Consider the following 10,650-nt stretch of genomic DNA (forward strand, 5'->3'; position numbering starts at 1 on the left):
ACACCACATCATCAAATTAATACCACTATACCCACTGTTGTCACTATTAAACATTCACCTGTCACACCACATCATCAAATTAATACCACTATACCCACTGTTGTCACTATTAAACATTCACCTGTCACACTGCATCATCAAATTAATACCACTATACCCACTGTTGTCACTACTAAACATTCACCTGTCACACTGCATCATCAAATTAATACCACTATACCCACTGTTGTCACTACTAAACATTCACCTGTCACACTGCATCATCAAATTAATACCACTATACCCACTGTTGTCACTATTAAACATTCACCTGTCACACTGCATCATCAAATTAATACCACTATACCCACTGTTGTCACTACTAAACATTCACCTGTCACACTGCATCATCACATTAATAACACTGTACTCACTGTTGTCTCTATTAAACATTCACCTGTCACACTGCATCATCAAATTAATACCACTATACCCACTGTTGTCACTACTAAACATTCACCTGTCACAGCGCATCATCACATTAATAACTCTATACCTGCACTGTTGTCACTATTAAACATTCACCTGTCACACTGCATCATCAAATTAATACCACTATACCCACTGTTGTCACTATTAAACATTCACCTGTCACACTGCATCATCAAATTAATACCACTATACCCACTGTTGTCACTATTAAACATTCACCTGTCACACCACATCATCAAATTAATACCACTATACCCACTGTTGTCACTATTAAACATTCACCTGTCACACCACATCATCAAATTAATACCACTATACCCACTGTTGTCACTACTAAACATTCACCTGTCACACTGCATCATCAAATTAATACCACTATACCCACTGTTGTCACTATTAAACATTCACCTGTCACACTGCATCATCAAATTAATACCACTATAGAGCGTCGCAGTCCCTCCCCCTTTCAGAACGGCGAGTGGCCCAGGAAATGAAATGCAATGCATTTCTCCCATATAGGATTTTCTTAAAGTATTTATTTAAAGACGGTTACGCCGCGGACAAAGCCAACTCGGGTCGTGACAAATCATGACAATGAACACAATGTTTTGGGGCCGATCAAATAATTTATAAGAAGAAAAACTAAACTAAAAACACTACATATAATTCAGCCACTTTTTTGTTTTCAAGTGAGGCTATTTGTTAAATCCGTTAAAGCTTTATTCTCCATTGTTATTTCGATCCCTTCAATAACAAATACATAATCTATCTTTTAGATTTGTAATGAAATACTACACTCTGTCAACTGTTTCAAGGACAACAGATCTAAGGCATTGTGGGAAAAGGACTTCACTTGATGGTGAGTCAGATTATGGTCAAATGTTTTTTTCAAGCTGCTGGGAAAATATGACATGGACCACAGCCTAGTAGGCCTATATATTCTTTCTTAACAACATTTTGCCCACAGTTCTCTCCCCGGACCATATAGCAGTTTGGGGAGGGGCTTAGCTATAGATAATTCAGTGGATTTTCTATTGTGTATATAGGCCTATAGTTTGATCGAGATATCCTATTATAAAGTCAACTACAGTACACACAGTCAGTCAATAAATCCTCATTAGCATTTCAAGTCATTGGCCAACAGGTGGCAGCAAATCACTCGAATCAATTCGCATGTCACTCCCTGGTTTTTGCCATCTATCTCTCTCTATCAGGCCATGCAGGGACTGAGGGACTATAGCCTACAGCCCTACACTATAGCAAGGGGTTCCCAGAGTGGGGTCCGAGGGAGTTCCAGGGGGTCCCCCTAGCCCCATATGTGCCCTCTCCCTGAGCTACAGAATGAGCGTAGGGAGAGAGAGGGCACATATGGGGTCCCCCCAGCTAAATGATAGTTTGGAACCATTCATTTATGGGTCTGTAACTCAGAGAGTGTAGCCTGCTACAAATGGAACCAAATGGACCCGTTCCATTTGTACACTCCCAGAGTTAAAATAATATAGATTTTTTTACAATATAAATTGGGGGTCCAAGAGAGATATAAATGCCATTAAATGGGGGTCCGTCCGGATAGACTAATGCATGTCAAACTGGGGGGGGGGGGTCCTTGGAAATAAACAGGTTGAGAGTCACTGCTATAGAGCCGTAAAAATGGTCTCTTATGGGGGTCCCTGGAATATCTTTTCAAATGGGGGTCCGTGGCTATAATTAGTGTAAATTTGGGGGTCCTGCATGAAAAGGTTTGGGAACCATGCACTGCACTGCAGGGAGCATCACCAACAGGGGAACGAATTGATATGGCAGTACTATACTGTATATGCAAATAGATCATATTCAACTGTAATATCGTGAGCAACAATAAGCGGTGTAGACCTATACTTTTCCCTTATAGGACGCTCTATTGGCTGCTCGCACTATAATAATAATAATAATAATAATAATAATAATAATAATAATAATAATAATAATAATACTCCTATAGGACGCTCTACTTGGCTGCTCGCACTATAGCTCTGAACTTTACACAGAGCGATTCACAGAAATAAAACTGCAAGTTAATGAAAACAGAAATTAAATCACATGTCGTTTTGATCACTGGGGGGTAATTAAGGGGGTTCCTGTCATTTTCAGTTTGGGCCTATAAGAGAGCCTATGATAGGCCTATATTGTTGATACTTGGTTGGAGTTCTAAATCAAAACAGGGCCCTAACTAAAAGTATATTATTATTATTTTATTAGAGTATTATCTTGGCCGAATAAAAAAAAAAGGGGTGTCTATAGCTGGGCTCAGGAGATTAATATGAGACCTTTCCAAGTGGGCGTGCGCAACGCCGTGCGCGCAAAATAATCTCCATCCCTCCCCAACGCACTGTGCCTGCATGATGATGCTTCCCAAAATAGGGAAAAAGAGAGAGAGGGAGAGAGAGAGAGAGAGAGAGTGAGAGAGAGAGAGAGAGAGAGAGAGAGAGAGAGAGAGAGAGAGAGAGAGAGAGAGAGAGAGAGAGAGAGAGAGAGAGAGAGAGAGAGAGAGAGAGAGAGACTTTCACCCAATCAGCGGCCGCTCTGAAAACTTCTCAAAGCAGCTGAAGTTCCGTCAGGCAGACAGTCCCAGTCGTATTATCATTTTTGTTTTGTTTGTATCGCCTCCGTTTGGGGACTCGTTTCATTTCATTCGGGGCCGCAGGTGGTCAGAACTCACTCACAGCGGGGCCGCATTGTCTCTATGCAAACTATCTGCTTTTCAACTGGCCGAGCGGACGGGACGGCTATTGTGTGCGCTCCGGCATATATGGAGCTGTGATGGCAGCGGTGGTGATGCAGCAGCAGGTCCCACAGAGGGTTCTGTAGTTGTTGTGACCGTCTGAGGAGACTCGCTTTACGGCTAGCTGCTGCTTATTCCTCCGAGTCCTCCCGGAGACCCGGACTGACTGAGTCTCTCTCTTCTTCTCATTGCACCCACCAACCACACACCACCACCCCGTGTGTCCTGTTCTGTCCCGTCCTGTCCGGAGCGGAGCGTCGCTATGAGCTGCTTGGATGTCATGTACCACCAGAGTTATGGAGGAGGAGCGCACTGTCTCCCTGCCTCCCAGGCGGCCGCAGCAGCGGCTTACAAGGCGGCGTACTATCACCATCAACAACAACAGGTGAGTTTCTCTTCTCGGTCTGTCTGTCGGTCTGTCTGTCTCTCTCACTGACTCACTGACTCACTCACTGACTGACTGACTGACTGACTGACTGACTGACTGACTGTCTGTCTGTCTGACTGACTCACTCACTCACTCCCTCCAGTCCTGGGACCTTCTTCTGGAAAACGTTAGGCAAATAGTTGTAAAAAAAAAAAAGAAAAGAAAAGCGTTTGTTTCATTTGATTTGACAGATTGCTGTTTTTCTGTTCAGGGGAGGAGATCTCTGTTGTTGTGCCCAAACACTATTTAAACTCTTTGATCTCTCCTCTCCACCCACTTAATTTATAATTTCGTCAAGATGGAATTCCTGAGTCTTGACGCTTCTTGTTGACTCCAGGTCACGCGTAATGACTCCGTGTCATTACTGCTATTAATCCTCTGTCAAATAACGGTGATGTAATGACAGCCCGGGCCAGTCAAACTCCGGAATGTAGAGGAGGCCTTTCTGTGTCCGGGCCATTGAGCACTGGAAGGAATGCCATTTATATTATTTGCTGTGGTTTGTTTGCCACCACGTATCTCTAGGCTATTCTCCGATAGCCTACACGAGGGACAAACATATAGCTGCAGCCTAATGAATAAAATGTTGTTTTAGATTTATAGATTTAGATGACCAGATTAATATTTACATTAGCTTTAGTAGCCTACTATACAATAGCTCATAGTATTATACTATTTATTCTATATTCTATTCAATTCTAGGCTTTGCAAATAAATCAGTAAAAACAACCCCCCCCCCCCCTCTCTCTGTCTCTGTCTCTGTCTCTGTCTCTCTCTGTCTGTCTCTCTCTCTCTCTCTCTCTCTGTCTCTCTCCCTCTCAGAGGAAGCTGAGTGTTTACAGTAAGATGCAGCAGGAGTGTGTGGAGCAGCAACAGCAGCATTGTCCCGGGGGCCTCAGGCAGCACCAGCAGCGAGGAGGGGTCCCCATGCCCGGGCCCGGAGAGCCCCCGGGCCTCAGGAGGGCCCCGGAACCAGAACCTCCACTAGGGTCTCAGTCCTCCACGAAGGACGGCCTCCAGCCGGCGGAGGCCGAGTACCTGAGCTCCAGGTGTGTCCTGTTCACCTATTTCCACGGAGACATCGGTGACGTGGTGGACGAGCATTTCTCCCGGGCTCTCAGCCAATCAGCATCAGCCAGCACCTTCGGCGGCAGCGGCGGTGGCGAGAGCAAGCCGTTCCGAGCCGGCCAACCACACGCCTCCTCGGCTGCTGCCGCTGGCCAATGGAAAGGTGAGAGGCAGCGACGGACTGACCTGATAATCCCATGTAATCCCGTAGCCCCCCCAAAAAAAGCACAATAATGGTATAATCTTGTACCACTGCAGACGGAGGGGAACATTAAGTTAGGAACACGTGTCTATCTGCACAGCACCTTGTGGGTGCTACCAGTGACATCATCGAACACATGTTTATCGAGAGCACCTATGGTTGGCTGGCACCTATGGGTGCCAACCAGATAAATACTATCACCTTGTTGGTGCCAACCAGATAAATACTATCTAAGTGAGGGGCGCTCTTATCATCGTATACATCATCATGACATAACGTGTCCATGTGCTCGTCCACATATGGCGTACATTCTCCATTCATTATCGATTGGAATGTAATGTTTGCGTAAGACGAAGATCTACACTAATAGCTTATAGAGTACATAGGAGGGGCTAGCGTGTGTAAGTGTGCGCAGTGCAGGCTATACAATGTTTTCATGAGGAACACATTTTTATCATGCTTATGATTTGAAAGACATTATTATGACTGCATGCATATTATAGATATAACTATATATATCTCTGTGTTTTAGACGGCGTGTCTCTCTCGGAGAACCAGAGTGGATCCGTGTGGAACAGTGCCTACCATCAGTCCCAGAGCAGCCCTCCATGCCTCCCCTCCTCCTCCTCTGTCCATCCAGACTTCTCCCCCAGCCCGGTGCCCTTCCACCCCGCCGACGGAGCCCTGTGGGCGGGCCACGCTCTCTCTCCCCCGGGGGCGTCCCCCCTCCCTGACAGCTGGACGTACAGCCTCAACGCCCAGGGCGCTGCGGGCGCTTCTTCTTACCCCCACGTCCACCACGACGCGTATACCCCGCGCACGCACCCGCGCGCTGCGCACGTGCACGCCGCCGCCCGGCACGCCCACGCCATGCTGCGTTCCTACCCGGCCCACCACCACCACGGCCACGCCCACGCACTGGACCACCCCCGCTTCGCTCCTCTGCTGCTGCCCGCCGGAGTGAGAGGCCAGCCGCCGGCCCCATGCAGCCCAGGGAGCCTGCACGGGTCCCCCCACGGCGAGGGGATCAAGACGGAGATGGACCCCGGCAGGGGCAGCCCCGTCGGGGGTACCCCCACCGCCTGGCCCCCTGTGGCCCTCCATGGACCCCCGGAGGGCTACGATACGGGTACGTCATATAACATAATACACTCTATGTACAGTACAGTACACACTCTCTGTCTGTCTGTCTGTCTGTCTGTCTGTCTGGCAGGCACGCACGCACGCACGCACAACACTACACTACACTACACTACAATACACACCGCACCGCACCGCACCGCACCGCACCGCACTACACTACACTACACACCGCACCGCACCGCACCGCACCGCACCGCACCGCACTACACTACACTACACTACACTACACTACACTGATGACAATAACATAAATAATAATGTATTTCTGTGTCTTTGCAGCTGTGGATCAGGACAAAGCTAAAGCCACTGCTTGGTTCTGACAGACAGAGAGAGGAGATGGACGACCGACCGCTCCCTCCCTCCCCAAGAACATTCCTCCTGGACTATTAGACACGTTTCCTGGGACCTCATTTTTGTCAAATCTCATCATGGCTATACAACAACACCAGCACTGTAAAAACAAAACAAAGAAAATGGAGATGCATTCCGATTGTAGCTGATGGGACTATTATGACCACAGCACCACTGACCGCGATCTGTGTAAGAATCCAGGCATGGATTTGAAGAGAACTTTGGTTTGACGCTTTGACCTCAAAATGTGGGTCCTTTAAGAGATGTAGGAAGAGGCTAAAACAAGTCTGGAAGAATGTCTGTTTACACTCTTGATAGTAAAACATTATTTTAACTTCTTCGACTAATAAAGGGACCTGGTTCTGTTTCAAGAACCCGATTTTGAGGATCCGATGTGTTTTGTTTGTTTTGTACAGTGAATGTTTTTGTCATTGACTGTTAATTATGTTTTGTACAATCTTTTGTTGCACCAATAAGCTGTTGTTTTTTGCTATGGCTGTGATCGCTAATTGCCACTCGAATGCCAACTTTGCTATTTTGCCTTTTTTTGGGTATAAAGAGAGACTGTGTAATGTAAATATGGGTACCTGTAAATACTACATTGCTGAGTTCTATTGGCAAAACACTGGTCCTCATTAAAAACAAATCATGCTAAAAAAAAAACTACATTCTATTCTATTATTTTCTAGTAGAGTCACACATTGTCCTCGGCCAGTGGGTCGGGAAGATTATATATTTCACACGTTTAATTGCAGATTTACTACGTGTTTCTTGAGTTTGTTTGTTTCCTAATATACAGCATTAACCCATTTTGGTGCTTTGCTTCTGGGAGGTCCCTGGAAGAACATATTTTCAAATATAATATAGATAATTCTGGGGCTCCTTGACATGAAATAGTTTGAGAACGACTGACATAGAAACATGTTTTCTTTCCTGAAAACTGTCATGATTTAGACGGCATTTGTAGAATCGTCCTCAGGTCTAAATCCTATAGTGTAAGTAAATAACGGTAATCATTTATTCTTGCATTTTGAACAGGAGACAAACGTCCACTCGGTAGTATAGGCGTTCGCGCATAACTTCCTGGTTTGATGATGATGATGATGTCACGCGCATATACCCTCTATACATTTCAGTCGACTGAATGAACTGCAGATTTAGTCGACTAAAATCTCATGACATTTAGTCGACTAAAACTAGACTGACACTAAAACATTACAGGTGACTAAACATATGACTAAAACTAAATGAAGTTTCATTCCAAAAGACTATGACTAAATTAATGTCTACATCTCAGATTTAGATGAAAATTACAAAACATACATTCAAGATGTGTCTCATATCTCTTTTTAGGAGGGCTGTGGACAGTTCAGAAAGAAGCCCCACCTACTACTAACATCATTATTAGGCTGTTTTTGAAAATAAATTGCATTTAGATGTTTTTAAATTAAAATGAGAACAATGCCTTCCATTATTATCCCATTCTGACCGGGAACCCATTTTGGTGTCAGCATCATGTTATGCTTTACCTATTGAAAAATAGCAGATCTACAAGCTCATATCGCGCCACCGAGTGGCGCGATACGAGCTTGTAGGTCTGCTATTTTTGAAAAATTCGAAGAACGAGTGACATTTTTAGAATCTGATCTCAGGTCAGAATGGGTTCATCAGACCAGTGTGTGTCCAGTGGAAACCTGGTATGAATCTGATCTCAGGTCAGAATGGGTTATAGCACGCTAACTTGGAATAGAAAGCCTGCAGTTTCTGTTATAGCTTGCATTCCCCGTCGATGATGTCACTGGTAGGCAGTGTTGTTTTTGGCAGCAAATTATTTTGATTTTAGTTTTAGTCGTAGTCTCTTAGTAGTAGTCACCAGGAATGTTTTAGTGTTAGTCTATAGTTTTAGTCGACTAAATCTACAGTTAATTTAGTCGACTAAAATGTATTTTGGCAGGCCTTGGTGCCGTTGTAATGACGGTTTTCTTCAGATGCTGAAAATAGCAGATCTACAAGCTCACAACGCGTCGCGCTGCAACTAAGTCTAAAATGACTTATACTGGATCTCTTGTCCACTAGTCCCTTCCTAACATTTTAGTCTAGTTTTTATCTGTTGACAAAATTGTCAATACATTTAGTCTTATAGTTTTAGTCGCCATAGCTTAGTTTTAATTTAGTTTTCGTCAGTGAAAAAAGGTAGTCGACGAACATTTTTCGTCGTAGTTTTAGTCGACGAAAACAACACTGACTGGTATAGGCAGGTTTGTGTCCTATCCACAGCCCTCCTCTGAGACAGACGGGGTAGACAAAAATGGTACCATATTATAATGAGCATCATTAGTGAGGACAAATATGAAAATGGGCGAAGTCGTCCTTTAACCACCTATAAGACCTGTTTTATTCAAGAATTGCAGATTTACAAGCTCACACGTTGGCACTGTATATATAACGTGACGCCGATATCTTTTGTATGTTTACTGAAGGCAAATATTGAATTCAGCAGTCCGGGAGCTATCCACACTTTTCCTGGGCTGTGTGTGCTCCAGTTCCTGTTGATTTCATTGGTCATCTGACCAGTTTCATTGGCTTTCATTGGATCAAATCGACAGGAACTGGAGCACACACAGCCCAGGAAAAGTGTGGATAGGCCAAGCCCTCATAATGTTTTCTGCTACCTTTTTTCCTCACTATTATTTCCTGTAAGCATATATATATATACCTTAAATGGGCCATCTCAAAATGAAGGGAACACTCCCAACTCGTTAGTTTCAGGGGCCACAAAACCCCCTTTATTTGGTATATAATAATGTATATGAAATTGTGTAAAGGCACAGAAATTCCATAAATACACATGTAAGTGTGACATTTGGCATGGAGTATCCTGACACATTATGGGTAAGTATAGCAGCTACAGTAGAGTACAGTACATATACTGTATGTGTCAGGATACTACAGTAAATACACTATACTGTAATATGTGTCAGGATACACCATGCCAAATAGTAGCTACTGTATAGCCTATATTTATTCCTTATTGGTCCATATGGTCTATTCTTTTCTTACAGTTTCTAACCAACCAACTTTTGTTTAACCCATTCTGACCTGAGATCAGATTCTAAAAATGTCTTCTAAATCCTGCAGTTTTCTGAAAAAGCCATGTTTCTGTGTCAGCCGTTCTTTGATTTTTCAAAAATAGCAGACCTACAAGCTCGTAGCGCGCCACTCGGTGGCGCGCTATGAGCTTGTAGATCTGCTATTTTTCAATCGTTAAAGCATAACATGATGCTAACACCAAAAGGGGTTCCCTCCCAAAATGGGTTAATGGGTCTTCTATAGTGTAATGTGGGCCTGATGTCAGCCCTGAGGCTGGGCTGAGGCGGGCCAAGGCTGGGCTGCCATAGAACGGGCCGTGCAGAGCATTCCTCACACAGTTATTGTAAGATACCATGACATGCCTGTCTGTCCCCACACACACACACACACACACACACACGCACGCAGAGCACGCGCACGCACACACACACACACACACACACACACACACACACACACACACACACAGCACGCACGCACACGCGCCACTGAGGAATGCATTTCCTGTCTGGACAGGAAGTTCACCAAAGAGGGGCAACAGATACATGCACATGTTGTTGTGCACGCACACACACACAGACACACACACACACACACACACACACACACACACACACACACACACACACAGACAGACATGTTTTCATTCATGCATCTCTCAAAAGGCAGTCCTATAACTATAAGTCAGGTGTAATCAGACAGTAAGAAACATAATGCAATGTAACAAGTAGAGAGTATGGAGGGCATTCTGGTAAATATGAAAGGCAAGACTTACAGTAATGCTTTGAGGCAGCGGTGGCTGAACGGTTTGCGGAGCGGTCTTGATATCGTGAAGGTCGCTATAGTTCGTATCCCCGGGCCGGCACGTTAAAAATTACCACCGCTGAAGTGCCCTTTGAGCAAGGCATTGAACCTCTACCATGAAATGTTCTATGAGCAGGGCCTGGCTGTAAACTAGTTCTTAGAGCTTAGTCCAGTTACCCTGGGTAAACATAGTACCTTTCCTTTCCTTAGTCCAGTTACCCTGGGTAAACATAGTACCTTTCCTTTCCTTAGTCCAGTTACCCTGGGTAAACATAGTACCTTTCCTTTCCTTAGTCCAGTTACCCTGCAGGTAAACATGGTACCTTTCCTTTC

The 10,650-nt window shown here is 44.7% G+C and overlaps 1 protein-coding gene across 1 annotated transcript; it reads left to right on the top strand.

The window, feature by feature from the left end:
• The first annotated feature begins 3,268 nt into the window (after positions 1-3,268).
• vgll3 (vestigial-like family member 3) lies at positions 3,269-7,037 on the top strand. Its single transcript, XM_080785438.1, has 4 exons — positions 3,269-3,617; positions 4,482-4,890; positions 5,462-6,058; positions 6,352-7,037. The coding sequence occupies exons 1-4, from the start codon at positions 3,495-3,497 to the stop codon at positions 6,390-6,392; spliced, it is 1,170 nt and encodes a 389-aa protein (XP_080641564.1). The 5' UTR covers positions 3,269-3,494; the 3' UTR covers positions 6,393-7,037.
• Positions 7,038-10,650: the final 3,613 nt, after the last annotated feature.

Source organism: Protomyctophum bolini, assembly GCF_963924005.1.
Source record: "Protomyctophum bolini genome assembly, chromosome: 16".
NCBI lineage: Eukaryota > Metazoa > Chordata > Actinopteri > Myctophiformes > Myctophidae > Protomyctophum > Protomyctophum bolini.